The following is a 25975-nucleotide window of genomic DNA, read 5'->3' on the forward strand; positions in this document are numbered from 1 at the left end:
GGGGGGGGTGGTGGTGGTGGTTAAAGCACTCAGAGCATTTGCCTAGCATGCCTAGGCCATATCTGGGGGGGGCGGGAGGCGGTGAAAGCGCTCAGAGCATTTGCCTAGCATGCCTAAGCCGTATCTGCGGGGGGTGTGAAAGGGCTCAGAGCATTTGCCTAGCATACCTAAGTGATATCTGCGGTGTGGGGGGGAGGAGAAAACATATCCTAAAACCTCGTTCAAAACGCAAAATTTAATACAAAGCAGACCATCCAATAAAACGAGAGTTCATATTTGACTTCTCAAGGCATCCAATTAGTAAGCTTGCTCATAACACAGGCTAAATTCTTTAATCCCTACCAAAAGCAATATAACATTATAACTGACAGGTAATTGTACGCATTTATTATACTAATAGATGACCACCTTGGTTACTTAATATTCTGTTAAGAGACGAGCATCTCTTGCTAATGCTCCATTACTTACACCAGTATAGGCTTTCCTGATATCCTCGGATGTCTCAGCACTTCTGACATCGTCTCTTTTGTTTCTTCCATTCTTTCTTCATCACTGGAATCCACAACAAATATTACCCCATAGGACTCAGCATAATAATTCTTCCAAATCCCCCGAATTCTTTTGCCACCTCCCAAGTCAAAGATGGTAACTTCAAACTTTCCTTGTCTAAGGTCAATTTTAGAAAAGCCAACAGTGGGAGCTACGTCTTCAGGATGCTCTGTTTGGAATGATACAAAAAAGAGGACTCTTTAGACTTTAATAGCACTAATTTATCTCTACAACAAAAATCATATCAAAGGTAGCACTCATATGTCATTACAAAATGGGAAAATCACTTGCTGATGCAATAGATACTACCACCAAAAACACTTGTGTGAGAGACGGGTTAATAATGTAAATACCCAACTAGTATTTTCACTGTCCACAGAGAGGAATTTGTGTTTGAGTTATTCGTTTGTATTGGTGTTTGTGTTGTTTTTGGTTTTCGAGACAGGTTTTCTCTAGCTGTTCTGGAACTCACTCTGTAGACCTGGCTGGCCTTGAACTCAGAGATCTGCCTGCCTCCTGAGTGCTGAGATTTAAGGCATTCGCATGCCACCTCCACCTGGCTGTTAGTTTTACTTAATTACTATAATCTCAGCAAGTAACATGAAATAGGCACTTAATAATTAAATGTTGAATGAATGAATGAGTTCTTGTGTTAAGGCTAATTTACTCTTCAATCAGCTTTAATCTTTCAACACCATGCCACTCAAGGGCTCTATTATAAATTCTGTGGAAGAATAAGGAAAGTCAGGAATATTAAGAAAATAAAATAAAAGAAATTTGAAGAATCAAAAATAGAAAAAACTGCAAAGAATAAGGCAATTCTTTTCCAATCAGAAAAATTAAAATTACAGCTACTGTTGGATGTTTAAGGGCATCCTGCAAAGAGAGCTCAAGTTCAGAACTTCTGTAGAAAATGTTTCTCATATGTTCCAATAAATTTATAATTGGGTTTGGAGTGAGAAGAGGAATTTTATATCTGAAGACACCAAATATAGGGGGCACATTACCATATCCGCCAAGGAGAGCAATGATCATAAGAGGTTTAAAAAGATGCCAGAGAGACACAGAAGTCTTACTCCAGGAGATGGGCTTAGGCGAAAGCTGGGGAGCAGGAGGACCCTAAGAGTGAGAAATCAAACAAGTACCAAGGGCTAGACATTGACACTGGATCAAATTCTCAACAGGTTTTATTTGGTTTGGTTTTGCTTTTGAGATGAGGTCACTTCTGTAGCCTAGGCTGACCCCCAACTTGTGATTCTCCTGCTTTGGTTTCCTCTGCGCCTGGGTGACAAGTATGCACTCCCATGCCTGGCGAAGCCTTCCGCAAACACAGGTGGAAGCCGGAGTGAACAGGGTCCTGAAAACAGGAAATGGGACCCTGACATATCAGTTATACAATTCGGTGATTAAAGTAACGCTCTGTTGACTGAAAATGAGTGATAGGCCATTTCCCAGAGAGCTAAGGAAATTAAAACAAGAGACAGAGGAGAGAGCTTATTAAACATTAATAACTTTATAGATTCAGTGGGTAAGAGAAAACTTCAGTGTCATATCTGCCTCTTCTATTCCCTCCTCATCACTAGAATATACTATAAATCTTTCTCCACAGGACTTTGCTTAGAGCTGTGTGGTTCAAGACTAGAAAGACACCACAAAAGGCTTTTAATTTTTTACGTGATATTAAATGGATTAAAATTCAGTTCCTCAGTTGTACCAGCTGTATCTCCAGTTCTTGGAAATAAAATGTGGTTAGTAGTCCACCCTATTACATGGATTCAGTATAAACTATTCCTATCATTCAGAAATTTCTGTGAAATGACATTGGTTGTTTATAGTAACTGGTTCCTACATTTAACAAAGCATTCACTGTGATAAATCTGTGAGGCGTGTTCAAGGATTATTATAGCTGAGAAACAGGCTTGCAAAGTACCACACTGCCTCTCAGGAAGTATCCAAGAGCAGCCTCTGCCCTGCCTGAGACACTTAGCAGAGCCATTAAAAGCTACTTTTCTGCTGCTAATTTCTCCATTACTAAAAAGACAAAAGGGTAAAGCTAAACCTAACAAAGTAGCCTCACTTTTCTGAAACAGGATCTCACAGGAGCTTAAATGGGGAGCTCTGGGCTGGGGAGTTAGCTTCATTGGTAGTGCCTGCCTGGCAGCTTGAGTGAGATCCATGGCACTCCATAAATCAGGCACAGTGGTGTTTGACTATAATATTAGCATTTGGGAGGTGTAGGCAGGAAAATTAATACTCGACTAAGAAAAATAATAACAACGAGGCAAATTACAGCCAGAAAAAGATTGTTGTCTTTGAGTATGAACTGAAAGATACCCCTAGGAAATTAACAATGGAAACAAATACACTATGCTGGAGCATGGGCAAGGGCAAATTAGAGCAAATGCTAATTTGATGAAAGAACGTTACTAGAGACCAGGGTTCAAAGATAAATAGGTTATTGTTGCCATCCTCAAAGAACATTGCAAAACATAAAAAATCATGGGGCTGGAGAGATGGCTCAGTGGTTAAGAGCACTGACTGCTCTTCCAGGAGCAGGGTTTGATGCCCAGCATGCACAAGGCAGCTCCCAGCTGTCTCGAACTTCAGTTCTAGGAGATCCAAGGCCTTCTTCTGGCCCCTGTAGGTACCAGGCACACAGCAGACATTTAGGGAAACAAAACAGCCATACAAATAATAAAATAATTGTTAAAAATATAGAGATCAAATATTGTGGAAATGACACCAAACGTGTATGTTCTGTGAAAAGACTGGGATGGTACTATGAGGGAATTCAAAAAGATGAAGGGAAGGAGTGAAGTGGTCAAGAGAGGCTTCGGAAACTGAGGAGAGTAAGAATCAAGTCTTAGAAGTTTCACAATTAGAAGAGAGGGTAGGAAGCATTATTCTAAGCGAGAGAACAATGTATGCGGAGATAAAGTGGTCAGACTATTCCTAGTAAACCAGCTAGCATTAGGAAACGTCTGCCTGGGGGAATAAATAGCTCAGTGGTGGAGCACTTGCCTAGCATGTGTGAGTGTGTGAGTTTCAATGCACAGCATGGGGAATGGGGAGGAGGAGAAGGAAAAGGAGGGGGAGGGAGAGCTGTTTTCAAGGTTATTCAGCATAGTAGCACATACCTGTAATCCTAGCATCAAAGAAGGTGAGGCAGGAGGATCATGAGCTTCAGGCCAGCCCTATGTAAAATAATAAAGCAAAAACAAAAACAAAAAAAAAACCTCAAAATATTTTCAATGTTAGATAGCAAGTGGGGGAGCCAGGACCCTAATCCAGATTTTCAGGCTGGGCGGTAGTGGTGCACGCCTTTAATCCCAGCACTCGGGAGGCAGAGGCAGGCTGATCTCTGTGAGTTTGAGGCCAGCCTGGTCTACAGAGCGAGATCCAGGACAGGCACCAAAACTACACCAAGAAACGCTGTTTCGAAAAAAACAAAAAAACAAAAAAAAAAAAAAATCAGATTTTCAGGACAAAAGCCAGGGCATGGAACACCCTGAGCCTCTGACTCCTGTTCAGGATCTGTGCTTCAAGATAATACAAATGTTCCAATTCAGTTTCTCCTCACGAATCCTTTTCTGATGATTCATTCCGTGCCACTCTCTCTACCAACTTCACCCTCTATCACTACATCCTACCTTCTATACCTCCCCAACAGGCGGAACCATGTCTGCATACCCTGAGTGCTTAGCACACAGTACATTCCACCTTTCCCTGTAATCATTTACTGGTGACCTTTTAGAGGTAAGTTAACTGACACAGAGACAGATACATGGCCCTCAATCTTAAGACTTACAGTAATGCATATGTTAAGACACAATAAATCTAAGATAAAATACAAATACACAATAAATAAGTATTGATTAGGTGTCTCTTATGTGCTAAGTTATATGCAGGATACAACAAAACAATTATTAATCAGATTCCTGATCCATAGAGCTCTTGGCCTACTCTTGAAATATACATATATGTTGTATGTGGTGTGTGTGTGTGTGTGTGTGTGTGTGTGTGTGTGTGTGTGTGTGTGTATGTGTGTGTGTGACTATATGTTAGTAACAAACAAAGCAAGAGGTAATTCACAGAAAAAACTTTCTACCCAAAATTATATAGTTTCCTATTAGGAATTCCTAGGAACTTATATTTACAAAAGACATTGATTCCCAATCTCAGAGGCAGCGACTGGCCATTAGAGGAGGGTCTAGACTAATCAGTGGTGGTCTACTAAGTATCTAACAACTTATTTGGAAGTAGAGGGTGAAGGCTAACATGTAGTATACGCCCATTTTCATAGTGTAATTACTCCCACTCTGACTGATTGCAACTAATTCTAGCTACTCGTAAGATACCCAAGAAGAGACTTGGGAAGAAACAGAGAGCACTGGCTGTTGCTAGAGAGTGACTCAATATACAGAAGCAGTAGTGGGGTCCAGAACATCAATGCACATGAAGTAAAGTGGCGGCACATCAGTTTCTGGTTCGTGGTCCTAAAGGAGAGAAGCATGGCCTCCTCCTCTTCTCTCTTACCACTTCCATGCAGCTCAAATGCATGCTGCAGAGAGAGATCTTAGGCCATGTAGGAGAAAGAACAGTAGGGATGGCAAAGTGAACAGGGCAAAGGGCTGACTCCTATCATCAGGGAGTGCCGTCCTAGTCCTAGACTACTTTTGTGTAGCCAGAGGGAAATAAACTTCAATCTTGCTGAAACACTGTGACTCCAGAGCCCAATTAACACAATCATTCTGATGGTCAGGGAAATGAACAGCCCAGTGAAAAAAGCAACAGTCATGACAGGGATGACATCTTTATGTCATAATAGAAGCTATTATGACAGCTGAAAGACACTGGGGTCTGGATTTGAGCAATAACAATATAGTTAAAGAGAAAGCACACATGCCGGGTGGTGGTACACGCCTTCAATCCCAGCACTTGGGAGGCAGAGGCAGGTGGATCTCTGTGAGTTCGAGGCCAACCTGGTCTCCAAAGCGAGTTCCAGGAAAGGTGCAAAGCTACACAGAGAAACCCTGTCTCCAAAAACCAAAAAAAAAAAAAAAAAAAGAGAGAGAGAGAGAGAGAGAAGGCATACAGATCTCAAACAAAACAAACTGTTGCTGGAGAATTATTCTCCCCACCAAGCCCCGGCAGTCCGACAGCCCACTTATAAAATAAACACACAGACTCTTACATTATTTAAACTACTTGGCCATTAGCTCAGGCCTATCATTGTGTAGCTCTTACTTTTATATTTAGCCCATTTCTATTAATCTATACTTTGCCACGTGGCTCCTGGCTTACCGGTACCTTACATCTTCCTTGTCCTGGTGGTGGCTGGCGGTGGCTGGTAGTGTCTCCCCCTCTGCCTTCCTGTTCTCTCAATTCTCCTCTCTGTTAGTCCCGCCTATACTTCCTGCCGGGCTACTGGCCAATCAGTGTTTTATTTATCATTAAACTTATCAATCATCCACAGCAACAAACAAAACACCTAGCGAAAGGGGAATGAGCCAAGAGTAAGAACAGAACCAGAACTAAGGAGAAAAGCACGTGCCATGGAAAGGACTTTTTATGAAGGTTTAGCTGTGTGGCAAGGGTGCGTGTGTGTAATCTCATCACTTGGGAGGAACGTTACATAGAGAAACCCTGACATGAAAAACAAGAGGATGGAGGAGGAAGAGAAAGAAGAAGGGTGCTGCCTACTATTCTCAAGAAACACGCTTTAACCCACTGGAACACCAAAATGAATAAAACTACCCTTAGGGGATTAAGAGCCTGGAGTTTATGAAAGAGGAGACTACATGACGAAAATGAGTCTTTGTGGATTATTTGTGTAACCCTAGCAATTGAGAGGCTAAGGAAGAGGACTTCTAGTTCAAGGCCAGCTTGGGTTATTCCCGTCTGCCACTGACCAATGATGTCAAGATGTCAAGGAGACTATACCTGTTCAAACCGGAAACATGGTAGGAGGGGACATCAGGAAGCCAGAGCCTACTCATAGCCTAAGTATATTAACAACACAAAGTAGCTGTCTCTGTCCAATTAACAGGTAACGAAGCAATTAACATAAACAAATGAGTTGGAAAAATTAAGAGTTTAGCAGGCAAATATTTTTTACTTACCTCCTTGGATTCCCTTTGCGGTGGCTGTTTTACCAGCGTTATCAAGGCCCACCATCACAAGGGTCACCTTTCTTAAAATAATAAAAAATGAAAATCACTCAGGATGGAGGGGAGGATACAAGTAAATTTATCCATTCAAGCAACATTTAAGGAGTATATACTATATCTCAGACAATCTTCTAGATGCTAGGAACTATGCTGATAAATAAAATATTGATTTAACAGCAGAATTTATGAAAATACGATATCATCTTACTGTCCTCTAAGTAAAAATTATAATATATATATATATATATGTATAAAATAAGGAAAAAATAAGGGAAAGAATGAAAAGAGAATTAGATATATAATGCCTAACTCTGAGCTACTGGTCATTATTAAAAGACTCAACCATCTAGTCAGTCAAACTAGGAATTACAGCACATTTACCTGTCTTATAAAGCACACACAGAATTCTTGCTAGGTGTTAGTCTCATCTCTGCACTTAGATAGGCAGCACCATGTCAAATAAAAATATCAAATACAACATAATGACATGAGTACTAGCTGAAGAAGTAACGTATGTAGAAAGAAGCTTTCAATTGTTATAAAACATAAAATATTTGTTACTCCATTGAGTAAAAACAATAAAAAAAAGTCTAGTTGAGCTTCACAGGTGAAGAAATACAGGGCCAGAAAATTAAATAATTTGTCAAAGATCACACAATGGATCAGTTAGCAAATCATAACCAGCACCTAATACTAACTTCTAGGAATTCATAAACCCAGAGAAGGTATATACTGGTTCTATTAACCTGGTGATTCAGTACCCTAGTAAAGCTCATCCCTGGCCAGGGTGATCTCTGCACAATGTAAAGGGTGGAACAGCCCATCATCATGTAGATCTAGGGATGAAACTGTTCAGGGAACACAGAACTACAGCATAGCATGGCTGCCATTCTAAGACCACCGGGTAGAACCTACTTAAGATGGCCCTGAAGCTATTCTTCCTAAAACATGGGGGTGGAGGTGGTACCTCCTCAGTAACTCTGCAAGCAGCCAGTGACTGATGCAATGTGGGACTTGTGACAGGTCCTTCTGCAAGGTCTGTGATGGGCTGTGCTGTGACTGGTGCAAATACAAACCTTCATCTGTACTCCACGCCCATGCTACACCCTGCTCCTCACTATATAATCAGACTATTTGGCTTCTGAGTCTGTCGGCAGGGCCCACTCAAAAGCTTCTGTCAAATGGTGTTTTCTTTGATCAAAAGTACAGTAGGCTAGGCTTATAACATGTAGAGAAACCAGCAGGGGTACCAGCAGCACCACCTCTACAGCAGTGGAAACGACAGTACCAAGAGTAGTAGAGGCAGAGGATGGTGGAGACAAAGAGGACGTGGAAACAAAGATGAGGCCATGGGCCTTCATTTCCAGAAGACTTTCAGGAACCTGCCAAGGCCTAAGAGTTGAAGTTACCTGGAGACAAATTTCTAAATGGTCTTATTAAATAAAAAACACGGAGCCAAATATAGGGGTGAAAGCCTCAGAGATGAGGGAAATAGGGAAAGCCACCAGCCAACCTCACCTCACCAACTCTGCAGCTTCCAAATGCGAGTTACTTCCTGTCTACTCATGTTTATTGCCTTTTCTGTTCTGTTCTCTCATTGGCACCCTTAGCCCAGCCACATCACTTCCTCTTCCTACACAGCTCTGTCACTTTCTGTCTGTTTGTACAGACCACCTATGGTTCGTACTGGGATTAAAGGCGTGTGTCACCACGCTTGGCTCTGTTCCCTAGTGTGGCCTTGAACACACAGAGATCCTGCCTGCTAAGTGATAGGATCAAGGGCGTGTGCTACCCTGCCTGACTTCTTTGTTTACTTAAAATGGCTTGCTAGTTCCTCTGATCTCCAGGCAACCTTTATTTATTAACATAGAAATAAAATATCACATTTCAGCACAAATAAAAGATCACCACAGTTACCAGTGCTCAAAAGCTGTAACACCAACCACTGCAAAGTCCACAGGAGGGCCACTGGGTAGGAGGTGTAAGTTCTGGGACACAGGTTTGGGAGCTCTAACTAGTAGGCACTGACAGCTACTACTGCCACCTGCTGCTCAGAGTTAAGGATTACACTAGCTGCTGATGCACCCTAGGATCTCAGCATCCAGGCCTGTTAGTTTCTGGCCTCTGGAGCCTGAAGTCCTAATCCCATAGTTGTCAGGACTTAGAGCTATAAGCCTTTGAATCTATTAACCCAACTCACGTGCATTTGACACTTAAAGGCCCAGGTCAACCAACCTACAGCCACCTGCTAGGCACTCTGAGGAGGCCAAGAGAAACCCAGGCATCACTTGTATTAGTGAATGTAGGTATATTCATTTCTCACTGGCAATGAGCCTAAAGAATGCTTGAAGACAGAAGTAAGATGGTAGTCAAGGGTGTTCTTTAAATTCTAGGCATGGCTCTCATGGATCTATCTGCACATTTATTTCTTCCCCCTCTCTCAAATTCGAAATGTATTCAGAATCCGCAAAAAAAAAAAGAAAGAAAGAAAGAAAGAAAGAAAGAAAGAAAGAAAGAAAGAAAGAAAGAAAGAAAAGACAGACATGAAGGCGTCTGACATTCCAGGAATAGGTCACAGGCTAAGGAAGAAAAACTTAGTCTTCCAAAAGCCAAACTGGTCAAATATTGAATAATCAGTGATATGATTCTATATATTAGTTATCCGTGTTGAAGTATTTAAGATAAACTTGTTTATCAACTATCACCATAACAAAACATTTTCTGGCAAGAAAGAAAATAAAAAGAAGAGAATAGGTATAAATTATGTAGTAAGTTAGAGCACTGTTAAGTACTGTGGGGAAAAAAGAATAAAATGGATGAAGAGAAAAAGAACTGAGAGGGGAAGATGGAGCAGTTACACATAAAGTGATCAAGGCAGGCTTCATGCAGAAGGAAAGATACAAGCAAGGCCTTGAAAAACTTAGTTACTCATCCTGGCAAGGGACCACAGCTGGTGGTGTAAGACAGTGGATAAGAAAGCTGTGGGAAGGCCACAGATTCTGTATAGAATCACACAGAGAAAAGGACGGAATGAGAGGACAAGACATCAGACACTCATCGGAACTCAGATGCCATAGGCAAGGATGCTGGCTTTTACATGACTAAACTGAATTTGTTCTGCATGTTAGTTTCCCTTGTCACCCAAGAATCTTGGCCCTGTTAAAGTGTTTCAGACTACCATGGCAAATAAATGGAAATCAAAGTTACACTTGACTCAGCAAAGAACAAGAAGGAACCTCAGACCCTGTCCCCAACCAGCCACTGAGGAGGCCAGAAGGAACGTCAAGGAGATCCATAACAGATGATGAAAATGTAGAGATGAGGTCCCATGTAACGTAAGTTTTTTCTATGCATATGAAATTATACAAGCATTGTTAACTGTGAATAGTATGAATTTACTTCCTAAGAAAGCTAGGAGGCATATGGTATACACACATACTTACAGCCCAAACGCTCACACATATAAAATAAGAAAATAAGTTCACATTTTCATATTGTTTCTATCACATTCTAAATAACATGGATTCATTATAAAGAACAAATAAACCCTGAGGAATCTCAGCTCTCATAAACTACAGAGCCTAGCAAAGAAACCAGAAAATTGGAAGATAATTTCAGTAATGTAAGAATTATTGTAAAAGGGAAATCCTCTTCACAGCAGGATCGTGAATAGAGCCGGAAACAGAGCCTGCTCTAGAAGTCTAAGACTGTCTTACAAATGAAGACCACTGAGGCAGCAGTTTCTAAGAACATGGGATTCTTTATACACCTCTTCAGGGAACCACCCCTGTTTCCCACAGTTCAGGGTTTGAACACAGCCTCTAGTTGGCAGAATTATTATGGTGATAGTTGATAAACAAGTTTATCTTAAATACTTCAACACGGATAACTAATATATAGAATCATATCACTGATTATTCAATATTTGACCAGTTTGGCTTTTGGAAGACTATTTTTCCAGGGAGGCTCTGGAAAGTTGGGAGGTGGGACCCAACTGGAGGAAGCAAGCTTCTAGGGTGGGTCTTTGAGGGTATACTATCCCTGGCCACTTCCTGAGAGAGGGTGTGTGTGTGTGTGTGTGTGTGTGTGTGTGTGTGTGTGTGTGTGTAAGATTTTTTAATTAAGTAATTAATTTCCCATGAGTGTTTTTGTCTGAATGCATGTATGTGTATCATGTGCATGCCTGGTACCCTTAGAGGCCAGAAGAGGTTGCAAGGTCCCTTGGAAGTGGAGCTACATATTGTTATGAGCTGTCACATGAGTGTAGGGCCTGAACCCTAGTCTCCTCTGTAAGTGCAGCAAGTGCACTTAACTGCTCAGCCATGTCACCAGACACCTGATTTTTTTCTTTTCTTCCTGCTACATGGGTATGTGAAGATCTATCCGTACTCTCATAGTCATTCTGTCAAAAGGTTGGGACCATGACACTGTGTAGAAAGCGTCTGAAATCATAAGCCAAGCTTAAGAAGGTCCCTCTAAGTCATTTTGTAAGGTGTTTGGCGACAGCTATGAAAAAGTGACTAGTAAAAAGCTTCACTAGTAAGCTGTTTTCAATTAATGCAAGTGAAATAACCCCCACGGGCAGGTCCAGATGTCCATCTCACAGGCGAGTCTAGATTGTGTCAAGTAGATAATTAGACTAACCATTACACCTATGAACAGCATTCACTTGGGGGAGGGGATGCTGGGAATCGAACATGGGGCCTTACATATGCTGGCCAAGTACTACCACTGAGCTATATTCACAGTGTTGTATTAAGACCCCTTTGCTTAGTCTGGCTGGCTGACTCTCTCTCTCTCTCTCTCTCTCTCTCTCTCTTTTATTAAGCATTTGATTTCATTATTAAAATTTCATCTTTTAAGTTATAAAGGGTCAAATGAGTAAATTGGCAGAGAGATAAAATCTGGTATTTAGGTTACATTACTTGGAATACGTTAAGAGCATAATTAATATCAGCATTCAGAGGATTACAAAAAAAGTAGATGAACATTTAAGCCATCATATGTTTTAGTCATTGTCCCCGGAGGATCATTTTTGGGTAGAAATCCTATCTGGGCAGTTTTGTACCCTTAACACTCAATGTTTTTATTGCACTCTTGTCTAAACAAATGAGAAAATGATTGATCTTATGGCCTGTGCCAGTTTTTCTAGACTCTGTAGACCCAAGGGTACTCCTGTATGCTGCCTTTTCCTGTTTGAAGGGCTGTGCACTTGATCAGATATCAGAAGGCTAAAAGACAATCTTTCCTTTCACTGTTGTCCTATAGCACCACAGCCAAACTGTCCCTGGTGACAATCTACCATATTTTTAAAAGCTATAGTAACATGCACTTTCTAATATGCAAAGTGAGCTGTGCATCTTTATTATTCTAAAAGGTTGCATAGAAAGAGTTTTACATAGGTGTTAACTTTTAAACCCACTTGGTTCTGAAATTATAAATTACCAAACATTGCAGTTAATTCATGCTGTGATTTTTATTCACACTAACACTTTATTTACTCACCATGCCATTAATTACCTCAAATTTTTAGTCATGGAAGCCTCTTTTAAAGTACATGGTATAATCTTAAAAAATTATAAGCATACTCTTAAGTAAAAGTAGAAAATCATAGAGGATTATTCTGTGCCAGTCCCAGTATTACATTTTTAAAATGAGGTGTGTGTGTGTGTGTGTGTGTGTGTGTGTGTGTGTGTGTGTGCGCGCGCGCACACTTGGTGGCCCTGTGGTACTATAAGAACTAGGCACATTTATACTACTAATAGGCAACATAATAAGGCTCAAAGCACCGAGCTAAATAGGCACCAACCTGTTACAGAGTTCTGCATTCAAGTCCTCATTCTAAACTATATGACAATAGACACATTACTGCTCACGATTTCATCAATAAAATACAATGCTAATAGTGTGTGCACAACCGTGGCATACAGGAGATGCTCAATCTGACGCCATTCTCAAGACAACCCAAAGTGCAAGCCAGGGAGCCCACATCTGGGCCCAGGTTCTGAAAGAGTGTTAAACAGTTCCTCGGGCACATGTTGACAGGGCGCTTGCTCTCATGACTGAAGTCTGAAACTGAAAGAGAGCTCTTGACCAGGCATTTGTGTCTTATAAGTAACAGTGTAATCCTTCACAACATAGGAAACAGCCCAGGAAATGCACAAGACACAGGCCAGCAGACAAGGAAGATGAGAACACTTTCAACTTAGATTGGAGGGGGGTGGGGAGGTAGTGAAAAAATGGCAATTATGTGAACAGTTTCTAGAGGAGTGAAGAAAGGAACAGTATCAAATGCCGTGAAATCTCATCAAAGTGTCACTCTCAGTGGGTCACCAGGGGCAGTCATACACACCTGTAATGCTAGCATTAGAGAGACTAAGGCGGGAGGATTTTTCTGGGGCCAGCCTCGGGTACTTGTGAGAACTTATCTCAATAAAAGACAGAAGGAAAAGAGGTATCCTGGTGCTCACTACCTCAAATTAAGTGTCTCTGGACTGATGCTCCCCCTCTTCTCAGCCCTGCAATAACTAAGACTTTGATGTAAATGGCACGTTTTCAGAGTTCAAAGGCAGTTCTCTCTATCGTTTATCTCCACGCTGTGCCTAGAGCAAGGGAGGTACGAGAGACTCAAGGCTTCAGTACTAATACGAAGTTAGTCGGCTGTAGTTTCCAAGGGAAGTTTAAAGACAATGGCTTATCTAAACAACAGACACTATTTGGAACAGCCTGAACCACTTTTATCCTAACATCACTATATATTTTATACCAAATCAGGTCTACAGGGGCAAGGGCTCCTTTTCACAAATATAACCGGGAATTTTTTTTTTTCTTTCCTTTGCCCAGCACACTCATAACTTAGTTCCTGCATCTAAAAGAAAGGTGATATGTTTGTTGTTGATAAAGCCCAACTCTGTGGCTGGGCTTTAATGCTAGCACTTGGAAGGTAGAGGAAGGTGAATCTCTGAGTTTGAGGCCAGCCAAATAGCAAGTTCCAGTCCAGCAAAAGCTATACTGTAAGACCCTGTCTCAACCCCCTACCCTGCTCTCTAGAAGGCAAAACCCCCTATGTTTATTTAAAAAGAAAAAAAAATCTAAGCATAGCATTTTCTGCTTAAAAATACAGAATCAAGTTCAAGCTTGGAGGCTTCTTCCTTGCCATCCCCAGCCGACAATGGTCAAGATGCCCTCTGCTCCACATGGTCACCTCAAGCAGCTCTCCTCAGCTAGAACATGTTCTCTTCAGTTGTGAAGCACCAGGGCCAATGGAGCCAGGTCATTAATTCACAACCCTTACTTTCTGATTTTCCTCTTACTGAGGCAACACCATGTGACGCTAATGCAAATTATTTTAACTTAAGATAGTATTATATTACATTTAATTCACATAAATCCTTTCATCAATATGAGAATGTAAGTCAAACTGTTTATCTCAATTGGCTAAAAATTTCTCAAAAAAGCATACATACTCAAGGATTAGAGGTAATAATGAACAGAAATATTTTAAATCTAAAGTAATTCTTAGGAATTAGGAAATGAAAGGAAGTGATTGAGATACCAAAGTTCTGATTACATATTTGTTCAGCTATTTGCCTCAAGGTGAAGACTTCTGTAGTCCAGGTACTAATATTTGATGTTACTCAGTTAATATAGTGGCTAATATACTCAAAAGTTGAGTATATTAAGACATTCTATTTCAGGGTTCATTTCTAAGTAACACATACATACACACACACACACACACACACACACACACACACACACATCAGAAATAATACTGGAGGGGTTGGAGATATAGCTCGATACTTAAGAGCACATACTATTTTTCTAGAAGACCCAGGTTTGATTGCAAACACCCACATCAAGTAGCTCACAACCACCTATAACTTGAGCTCAAGATGTCTCTGGCCTCAGACACTAGCACTCACATGCACATATACACACACAGGCTCCCACACAGACATAGACACATATGCAAAATTAAAACTAATAAAAATGAAAAGAAAAAAGGCACACAGGAAAGTATTCAACTTAAAAACAAAACTACTTATATTTTGCCAACTTTGGTCAGTGAACCTTATGGTAGGGAGCAATAGTTAATGCATATCTTAATCATATCCAGTGCTACCACATGAGTGTGGGCACTGACTGGACTAGGTGGAAGAAGAAAAGAAGAAAGAGAAGGAGGAAACAGAGTAGGGAGGAAGAGATGAAGATGGAAGGGACACATGTGGGAATGGCGGGGACGAGTTGGAGTGGACTGATTAAGATCTGCTGTAGTGTGAAATTATCAACGAATAAATAGCTCTGCCAACGTAGAAGGATAATACTTAAACTGAAATAATTAGAAAAAAGTTATTTCTAATGTTAAAAATAGTATGCATATCAAAGATAAAATAGTTTACTCAAGAAACCGAAGGGCAAAGTTTGACATACAGAAACTAACCACATTATTGAAACTATTTCAAACTTCATAAAGCAAGTTCTAAATTTGAACATAAATACATATATGTCTCTCTGGTAATTTTTTTAACTCTAATATCCCACTATTTTTATTAAGCGTATTCAAGAAGTAGACAGATTAAAAAGGACGTCAGACACTCCAGTTTAGCATACAGCACACTAGATAATCCTTGCTAATCTGTATGGAAAGCTTAATTAGGAAATTAAGAACTCAGCAGCTTCTATAAATGGTCTAGATTTATTTACATTCATTTAGACAAAAAAAAAATGTGGTGGTAGGGATATATTCCCTCCATGAAAAACAATCACAGCATGAATGATAACGCATGTCATAATCAGTTTTATGGGACATTCCACTGGTATACAGAGGAAATAAGATGCATTCTGCATGCTACCGGAAGCTCTTCTTTCTGGATGGGTTAGTTAGCAGTAAACACTTGAAATAAAGCTTTGACAGATGGAGATGCTAAAGTCATGACAGGGGAGAAATTATTTTCAATGGCAAGGACCTGTGGGGGAAGTGATGGGAGATGAGCAGGATGCAGGACACTTAAGGATGAGAAACCTATGTCTTTGAGATTAAAACTTACTGTGATACTAAAGGGTATTATCTGAGAATCTTGAGTAGCTAACACAGATACTCCTCTTTTCTTATTTCAAATAATAGTTGTTATTTCATATAACGTTTGTTTTCAAGCTGCTTTTAGCTAAATTAGTCTTACTTTTCTGATTTTTAAGTGGGCCTTCTTGACATCGGAATCACAGAAGGCATATATATATAAATGTCTTTAGACACTAATAAAATCACATGCCTCTCTTCTGAACTCGCCTGTCTCTTTCCTGCCCTGAGGAGCAGCAGTCTAAGGTTGTAAAGTGTGGAATCGGAAAACACAAAATGAAGGTGGAGATACCATACCTTTCTCCCACTTTTACTTACCCAGGGTGTCTGCAAACCCAAATAGAGTCAGTGCCTTGAAGCAAAAGCAACCTCTGAGTCCTCATTATTGAAAGGTAACACATTATGTGAGAGCACATGCAGAATAAAATCCCTTACATTTAAGCTACAAAAGGAGAAAGAAGAGGGGGGCTTGGGTCTCACAATTTCCTTTGAGGTCACATCTCTAGTGACCTACCCTCCTTCCACTAGGCTTCATCTCTAGAACTAGACTACCTGCCAATCCCACCATGTTAGGGATGAAGTCTTTAACATGTAGACCACTGTGGGTCATTCAATCAAACTGCAGCATGTGACTAACTGTGCTCTAAAACTACTAGAAAGTTCTACAGTGAAGCCCTAACTTCTCTACTCTGTGTCCCACTAGTACAATGCAAGTATCATCCTCCTCTGCCATGCCTGGGTGTGACCATATGAATCACATCATGGATCTACTCAACATATCCATGCTGTATATGCAATCCATCTATTAGTTATCAGGCAACCCTGTCAGTTACCTGACTGGTTTTGTTCAAGTCACCCTCATTTTACTTTATAGAAGCACCCGAATGGTAGGGCATCCATACTGGTCGTATTATTACAAATGCAAATGGCCTTTTTTATTATTAGCTATAATTGTTAAGGTTAAGGTATTACTGTGCCAAATTCACAAGTTAAAGCTTACCATTGGTGTGTATGTGTGTGTTATAGTATGTTATATCACACACACACACACACACACACACACATATATACATATATATATATATATTATGCAGGGTTGGCATTACTCAGTTTCTGGCATCACTAGAGATCTCTGAAAGTGCCCCTTACAAACATGTGAGAACTAGTTTATTAAAAGGAAGCCCACCAGGACCTAGCGACATAGGAGAACAAAACTTAACCTAGTACTCAGGTTGCTCTTTGGTAAGAGAAAGACAAAATAAATCCGCTAACATAAAATACAGGTAAAACAACAGGAACTTGTGACATAGAACGGAGACAGGGCACAGACACAACTGTGGATGTGCTGAGACTAAGAAGATCAGTCTCTGTGTACCAGGAATACGTCCACTGTGTAGCTGAGATGCTATCATAACATCTGATCGGTTGTATAGTGAGGACATGCTACAGAAGAGAGAAGAAAACCTTAGGGAAAACTGAGAAGACAGAAGAAGGAAAGCAAACTGGTGATGTAAGATAAAGGAAGCAGGCAGGAGGAAAAGGAAAAAATGCTAAGAATTTAAAGAAGTGTTCGTAAACATCTAAAGATGCTAGGAGCCTCAGCGTCAAAGGGAAGAGTCAAAAAGAATCAATTGCATGCAGGTACGGTGAAGCAACTGGTTTAAGAACTCTGAAAGGGACAGGGCAGTAGTCTGTTATACAGGGAGTTACGGAATGCATGAGAGAGGAAGAGGTAGGGACAGCACCATAGCCCACTGTGAACTGAGAATGCCAGGGGAAAAAGAAAGAGACTGGAAGCTGCAAGGACAGAAGATGGTGGAAAATGTCTTCCAAGGATGTCCACAACCTACTCTCTACCTGTGCATACACTTCTTTACATGTAGTGAATTTGGGATGTGATTAATGATGGGAGCCGACCTTGGACTGTACAAGTAGATGCAATGTAATCACAAAGGTCCATGTAAGAAGGTTATAGTATGCCATTGTGATTGGCTATGCTATCAGCCTTGAAGGCGGAAGAACAGGACCATGAACCAAGGAACCCAGGTTGTCTCTTGAGGCTGAAAAGGGCAATGGGAAGTGGATTCTTCCCCTAGAGCTTCCAGAAGGTATACAACCCAGCAGACCATTTGTAACTTCTGTTCTCAATAATGGTAATAACGTCATATTGTTTCATGTTACTATACTTACAGAGATGTGTTATAGCAGCTATGGGAGGCTCATCAGTTTGAGTTGGTTATGCAAGAAAAGTCTGAAAATGTATTCTAAAAAGGATGTAAGAGAAGAAACTTGGAAAACTACAGGAGAAATATGACACAAATTTATTTTTATATCCCACAAGCCCCCTCTGTGGTATATATAAAGTATACTGATCTAAGTAATTAAGAACTGTCTGAATGTAGAACTAAAGCAAGGAAATGGGATACAGAGCAAAAGCCTAAGAATTAACCTTGGAACTCTTTCAGGGAAAATAGGAAGAAAAGGCCAAGCTAGACCTGATAAACATAAGTTATCAACAGAGGAGGATAAATTACTATACAGTTTGCTGAGTGGATACTTGGTACCATTGTGATTGTAATTCTTTGTTGTCAATTGGACTAGGTTTGGAATCACCTAGGAGACACACCATTGGGAGTGTCTGTGAGGGTGTTCCAAGGAGATTTAACAGAGGAGGGAAGCCTCACCCTGAACATGAATGGAGCCATGCAGACTATATAAAAGGGTAAAAGAGAAAAGCAGCCGAACTTCAGCATTCTCCAATTACTGAGTCCTGGCTGCAGGCACCCACCAACTCTGATCGCCTTCCCTGCTGCCATGGACAGTGTTTTCTTAAAACTTAGGCCCAGATAAATCCTTCTTGTCCTAATTTGTTTCTGTCAGGTTTTGGTGGCAGCAACGAGAAAAGTAACCTCAGCAACCATGTTCAAATGTTTGCACAATTTTTTTCTCCTAAAATGCTGTGGGATAGAAATAATCAACAAAGTGGACATGGGAAAATGATAAGACTTTCAGGATTCAAATTCCAATCTACTAAACCTAAGCACTATACTGAGAAACCTAGAAGCCAACATGTTAACCAAGTGGCCAAGGTTAACCTTCCCAGCAATACAACACACTGGCACTACACACCCCTTGATATGATTACTGTGATATATGTCCTGCAGAGCACTTGCCTATGATGAGTGACATACTGTCTCTGCATTCTTCCTCCCTAAGTACCACCTTACTCAAATTACAAGGAACTAAAGAGTAAATTGAGGGGTAATCTGCAAGCAACCACAGCCTCAACCTTAAAAACCTGAAGCAGTACTATTCAAAGTGACCTCAAAGATGGCAACTGTTATAGTCTGAGAAAGGCGAAAAAGTCAGAGAAAATGTAGTGGGAAACCCTAGACTGGATCCTAGACACACACACACACACACACACACACACACACACACACATACACACACACACAACCAAATTAAAAATTATTAGGTGAGCTGTAATACAATATACGCTTTAGTTAACAGTAGTACACTGATTTTTTTTAAGTTTTCATCATTGTACTATATCTCAAAATAAAAATTAAAACAAAAGAAAATCCAGCACTGTACTATATGGCTTCTTTTGGGGCAAGTCACTTGTCTGTGGGTCTAGCACTACAGTCAATTCAGGATTGATTTACACGGCTTGAAATCCCAGGTTCATGTTCTGACTTGTCAGGCAAGTACAGTTTGAACTGGCTGGATCCCTGGTTCTCATTATTAACCTAATGCCTTCTTGCTGAGTCTCAGCCTCCTGCCTGGTACTTACCAAACAAAGCTAACACACTCAGTGGGTTGTGGGTTACCGTGAGACATGAGCATGCGTATACATGAGCATGATGAAAGAACTTCCATGTGAAGAGCACAGAATTGATTAGACAAGCCAGCATAATCTCTCCGCATACTCTGAATCTGAATAATCATTACAGCTTCCCCCCACACTTGCAAATATATTTTCAGAAAATACATAAAGAATCTCAGCCGGGCGGTGGTGGCGGCACACGCCTTCAATCCCAGCACTTGGGAGGCAGAGGCAGGCGGATCTCTGTGAGTTTGAGGCCAGTCTGGTCTCCAAAGCGAGTTCCAGGAAAGGCGCAAAGCTACACAGAGAAACCCTATCTCAAAAAAACCAAAAAAAAAAAAAAAAAAGAATCTCAACATCAAGCAGCACATCTAAAACTTTAAAAAAGTGAACAGAAAACATAAGTATACTAGAGGCAATTTTTCGTGAATTTAATGTAAGTCATAAAAGCAAAGCTCTGATTATATTCATGCTCTAAAGCTCTCCTACAAAAATTCATTCTTTAAAAGTAAGCAGAGGCATGTATGAATGAACATATGTTCTGACTCTCAAGTCTGAGTAGAAGCTGTGAAATCAGCCAGAATATGATTACAGCCAATCACTCAGAGCACACAATGCAGAAGACACCTTGGGTTCTGAGAGGGATCCTATCACTTACACTTCAAACACTCAAACCCAGAGTCAAGGATAGGGAAAGAATTCCAAAAGTTCTGTTTAAAGCAAATTTCTTTTCCAAATGCAGACATGTGTTTTCCTATAAATTTGCGAAGTATTGCTTTTCAGGTGCATTCTTTAATGAACTGCTCATCTTTATGACAAATATATATTGGTGGAGTTTGGGTTTTTAAAAAAAAACACTTTGCTAAATTTTGCCTGTGGTCTAATTTCAAAGCATAACTATGAAAAAGCAATAGTTATAAAGAGAAACACATTGTGCAGTTTGGGCTTCTAGGTTTCAGAAGCATCAGCTTCTTCACCGACTCCATCCTAACACAGTGCCTGGTACATGTGTAGCGCCATGTAACCAACATGTTCCTTTCTTGACAGTATTTATTGAATTAACAACCAAGTAACAACGGACTGGACATTAACACATGTACTAATGCAAAACGAATCATGAAGCAAGAGACTTTTCAATTAGAAGGTTATACTAGCGTGTACATGAAAACAGCAGCTAAATTATAGCTAAGAAAACAGTACCCTTCTCACGCTCTAATTGAATCCAACACTTCTTAGGCACAGATATTATCATCCTCATTTAATAAATAAGGAAGATGGGCCAAGTGTGGTTGAATCATATAATTAGTAAGGAGTAGAGCCAAATAGCCCAACAAAATAGTGTGCGGTTGTGTTTTCAGACGTGTACAAGAGAGTTGAGAGGGAAGAAAGGGAGACAACAGGATGTGTTTATTAGGAAAGCTGTACTTCATGCCTCTCTTCAAAAAACTTTTCCATAAAAAAGGGTTTTGAAGAAAACCACAATGGGTAACTCTCTCCCTCCTTCTCTCCACACAGACACCCTCACACACACACACACACACACACACACACACACACACACACACACACATTTCTTTCTAAGAAATGTAAAACAATGTTATCCATACACGCCTACGCCGTGGATCAAAACTTAATCAAGGAGACAAGAGGGGCGACAAGTCCAGGCTCCCGCTCCAGGAATAGTTCATCTGGAAGGGTGGCATCCCCTGGACCTGGCCGATTCCTCCCAAGCCTAGGGAAGAGGCGACGCCCCGGCCCGGCCCAGGGGCGCGGTCGTCCCCATCCCTCTGGGCAGCGGGCCCACGCCCCAGCCTACCTGACAGGCTCTCGCCACCGCTTGAACAAGTTGCAGCAGTTGGCCATCAGACTGAACATCCCAGGTCTCTCCTCCCGCCACCTCCCATCCGAGCCACGGGGTGGGGAAGGGCCCCGAGCTCCCCGGCCCGGCTCAGGGACCCCACGTCGCCAGGCTCCCCTAAGGCAGACCGGCTAGGAGGACAGGCCGGGAGGGCGGTGACCGGGACCGATCCCAGGGTCCGGCCCCGATCCCCGTCGCCCCGCCGCCCCGGGACAGCCGGAACCCAGGCTCAGGAGTAGAGGCGCGGCGTTAGCGGGACTCCAGAGAAAACCCCCGCGTCGACGTGCTGACGTTCCCGCATCTCGGAAGGCCCGCCCTCGGAACCGCCCACAACGCGCTTCTCCAATCAGAGGCTGGCGACCTACGTTCCGGGCTTCTCAGTGGCCGAAGCCTACCTTGCTCCCCGCCCTCTGTCAAAGGGCGGAAAGAGGTAAGTGGGCGTGGTCTAGTGGAAAGGGGAGGAGCTCACGGAAGATGGCTCTGGTAACTAGGCAACTGGAGCGTCCTTAGATCAATCCAGGGTTCCTGGAGAGATCTCACACAAGCCCTGACTATACCCAAGCGAAATGCCTTGCCTGCCAACCTTTTTGTTTCTCATTCACGTCCGGTAACTCAAACGCGATCCAAAGATCTCTGATCGCCTGCCTGTTGTTTTGTTTTGTTTTGTTTTGTTGTGCAGTAGGATGGTGATCCTCTGGGGCTCAGGCCAACTCAGGCTGAAGAACTCAGGAGCAATACACTGAGGCAATTATAAACAAAAGACACACGGGGGAAACTCGTTTGCTAAGTTGTCTCAGCAGTTCAAATGGGAATGCTGTTTTAATCTGATGTGTATCGCTGTTATGTAAAAAAAAAATGTGAACAGTAATTATATTTCTTGTAAAGAAGGGGTTACAATTACAAGAGCAACATGTCCTTGTTGTAGAATGTGCAAACAGAGTGGGAACAAGTTGAAAACATTGTGCACTTGCCACTCAAAAATAAGGAGTGATGATACTTTAATGTATGTTTTTGGGGACTTTTTAGCTATCTAAAATCATGGCTATTTGCTTTTTGAATTTTGAGATTGTGAATATGCTGGCTCTTTTGCAATGCTTTATTTCTAAAGAGGTACTTAATGTATGTATTTCTAATATATTTATTGAGGAAAAATGACAAATACCTTTTCAAAAATGCATGCAATAACATGTACATAGCCATTTTATCTATTCAACTTCTAAAAGATAGATAAAAGATAGATAGATGATAAAGACATTTCAAATCATAGAAGAAGTAAAGAGAACACTGGGAATTCACAGTATGGAAGAGAAAATGATGGTGTAGGACTAAGACAGATTGGGTTTTAAAGTAGTTCTTTTCAAAGTCATGAGCTTGCTGACTGTGAACCTCTGTAGCCCTTCTGTAAAATGAGAATGAAAAACCACCAGTTCACAAGGTTACTGAGATGGTGAGAGAGATATAGCTCAACCCAATTTCTGATAGATAATAGCAGGCTGGGCATCAGGATGCGGCCCTTGAGTCTTCTCCATACCCTGGTGTGGAGACCTCTGGGTTTCCACCAACTGAGCTTGATTTTGACATACCCATCTGAATAGTGCTGGATAAGCTTTTTTATTCCCTTTATTGAAGATCTTGGGCTTCACCAGAGTCCTGAGGGGAGCCCTGATGCCACGGAAGAGATGGTGAGCAGTGTGGGGGGAAGAAGCGGCTCTTTGCATCTCTTAACATACTTAATGCAGTTAATGCCTCTAAGATTCTTTCCCATCTTGTCTTGTGCTTTCACAGTTGTATACTATCCTGTTTCTCTTCTCTCCCTGACAGTTCGTCCTTTGTCTTCCTATGTTTTCTAAGAGCTAACCTCTAACTTGCTGCTTTCCTTTTAAAAAACATACTTAGAAAATGTAATTGTCCCTCTGTGCCTGAAGAAGCTTGCTATGTGCACATTCCTTTAGCATTTCAGGAAGCATATTTGATACCACTTGCTTTGAAACTACACTTGACATTAGGTCCAGTTCATACCTTCCTCAATTATGATAGGGATTTCTACTGCCAACAGGTAGTCAATCATTTAGTGAACTAGACTCTCGATTTTCCAATGCCTTAAAGTGGTTTGATTGACAGGAGATATACTAATCACTTCTAGTTCCTTTCTTTATAAGTCACACAAGAAAGCTGTTCTTACCTTATAGAATCAAGCATACCCAGTAACTTCCTGTGTCCCAGTTGAATGTGAGTAGAATGTCAACCTTCCATGAAAGTACTTAACAGCCAGAGTCATGGTCCTGTTCTCCCTTTCTTTGTGAATAAGTTGTAAGAGTCTATGTTAGCATGTTATGCCAACATATGGTAAATCTCTTCCTGGAAAGTTATGCAGATTCTGATTTCCTGTGACCAAAAAAATCAATCACTGCAGTTTTGTGGCTCTTTTACCATATGAGTGAACAAAACAGTCTTGTTGCTGTCAGCCTAAATAAGACCCTTAAGCAGGGTATGGTGGCACATTCCCTCAATCTCAGCACCCAGGAAGCAGAGGTGGGCTGATCTCTATGAATCTGAGGTCAGCTCAGTGTACATAGAGAGTTCCAGGCCATCCAGGGCTGCATAGTGAGATCCTATCAATAAAAAGGAAAGAAAGAAGAGAAAAATGTCTGGTGGTGAGGCTATAGCCTGTAGATGAATTTCTCAATTGTTTTATGAAATAAAAAAAAACACAGAGCCAGATATAGGGGTTAAAGCTGAGAGACATCAGAGAAATAGGGAAAACCACAGCTAACCTTACCTCACCAACTCGGCAGCTTCCAAAGGCGAGTCTACCCACGCCTATATACCTTGCTGTTCTGCCATCTGATTTGCTCTTTGTCCAGCTACGTCACTTCCTCTTCCTGTCCAGCTCTTTCACTTCCTGTCTGTCTGTACAGCTCTCCAGACCCCCATGTTAACTACTGTTAGAATTTAAAGTGTGTGCCACCACACCTGACTGTTTCCAGTGTGGCCTTGAACTCACAGAGATCCAGATAGATTCCTGCCTGCCAGGTGATGGGATTAAAGGCTTGTGCAACCGTTGCCTGACTTCTTTGTTTACTCATAATGGCTGTTCCTATTCCTCTGATCTTCAGGCAAGTTTTATTTATTAAAGCACAAATAAAGTATCACCACAATAGCCTAATGGTAAAGCAGTTCCCTAGTACGCATGAGTCATGGAGTTCGATCTTTAGTACTGCTAACAATCAAGCAACCAAAACTACAACCAAAAAGCAAGATTCACTTCATGTTCACCATTCATACTGCCATATATATTCCCTGGCTCAAACTGTTCATTTGAATGTCTATGAACTACTCATTGTTCTAGGCACTGGAAACAAAGCTGTAAATCAAACATCAAAAAAAAAAATCCTGTCCTCATAAATTATATTTTTCAGAAAAAAATAGTACATAAAAAGCATGATTAATGAATGTATTAGCTGTTTTATTAATAAAAGATGATACAGAAACATTGTATAATTTGATATGGAAACAGGATTAGATTAGAAATTAAAGTTTGGACAAGTTTTGTTTGTATATAAGGAAATATATCTAAATCAAATTTCAGCTGTATAATATTAGCCCAAGTGTTAATTAGCCCAACCAGATCTAATATTGAATTAAAACTGGAGTGAACTTCTAAGTTTTAAACCCACATATTTCATCCAGAGATGTATTCTCCAATTTCCTTATTAAGGATTTCAGATAGAATTTCAAGTTTGGCATTACAGTGAAGGAGCCAATCATTGTGCATTTACGCTGGTACTGCAATGTATTTCTGAAACTAGAAAGTCAATCCCTTTCAAGCAAAGAAACTGGAGAAGGTTGGGTTTTGTTTTGTTTTCTTTTCTTTTTCTATTTCCTTGAAATGCCTCTATTTCTTTAACATGCCCTTCTCGGGCTCTCTCTGTTGTTGTCTGAATTGGAGAGGATACTTTATGGAATGCTGTTGATTTTTTAATTTTGGAATGGTTCCCTCTTCCAACTTTGAGATCTCAAAGTTGACAACGTCCTTTAAATTGTCCTCACCTACTGAAGAGATTACCAAATGGAGCTTTTCATTGAAGACCCGTGGCATATGTGCATTTACATACTAAAGATTAAATATAGTGTGTAAAGCTTCTTTAAATGTAATCCAAAGAGTTCTAAGGGATTAGATTTATATTTATGAGAATAAAGTGGTAAATACATAGATCTAATGGAGTCAGAGGATCCAAAAAGGAGAAACGTTTTTTAAAGGGAGGGGTCACAGACATGCTGGATGGTTCTTATTCTATTAAACTGAAGGGATTAGATATGATATAGCAACATGTACTACTTTAACGTATATATGTATGTCTATTTCACTTAAACAATTTTCCTTGAATATGTGGACAGGAGCCCTACCATCTTCACAGCCATGGCCATGTTGGCCTGCAGTTCCTGTGGACCTGTGCAAAGACAAAGGCATCATGACAGAAGCCAGAGAA

The 25975-nt window shown here is 40.9% G+C and overlaps 1 protein-coding gene across 4 annotated transcripts in view; it reads right to left on the bottom strand.

Moving 5' to 3' along the window:
* Nucleotides 1–21777, bottom strand: part of Arl13b (ADP ribosylation factor like GTPase 13B) — a 61145-nt gene extending 39368 nt beyond the window's left edge. For 2 of the 4 annotated variants that reach the window (XM_052740953.1, XM_052740952.1), the window contains exons 1-3: nt 21444–21777; nt 6672–6742; nt 469–718 (exon numbers count right to left, since the gene is read on the bottom strand). In XM_052740953.1, coding sequence (XP_052596913.1) covers nt 469–718; nt 6672–6742; nt 21444–21502 — 380 coding nt within the window. In that variant the 5' untranslated portion in view covers nt 21503–21777. The remainder of the gene's footprint in view (nt 1–468; nt 719–6671; nt 6743–21443) is intronic. The other 2 variants (XM_052740954.1, XM_052740955.1) reach the window with 2 other exon arrangements.
* Nucleotides 21778–25975: the final 4198 nt, after the last annotated feature.

Source organism: Peromyscus californicus, unplaced genomic scaffold (assembly GCF_007827085.1).
Source record: "Peromyscus californicus insignis strain IS unplaced genomic scaffold, ASM782708v3 Scaffold_16__1_contigs__length_79575227, whole genome shotgun sequence".
Taxonomy (NCBI): Eukaryota; Metazoa; Chordata; class Mammalia; order Rodentia; family Cricetidae; genus Peromyscus; species Peromyscus californicus.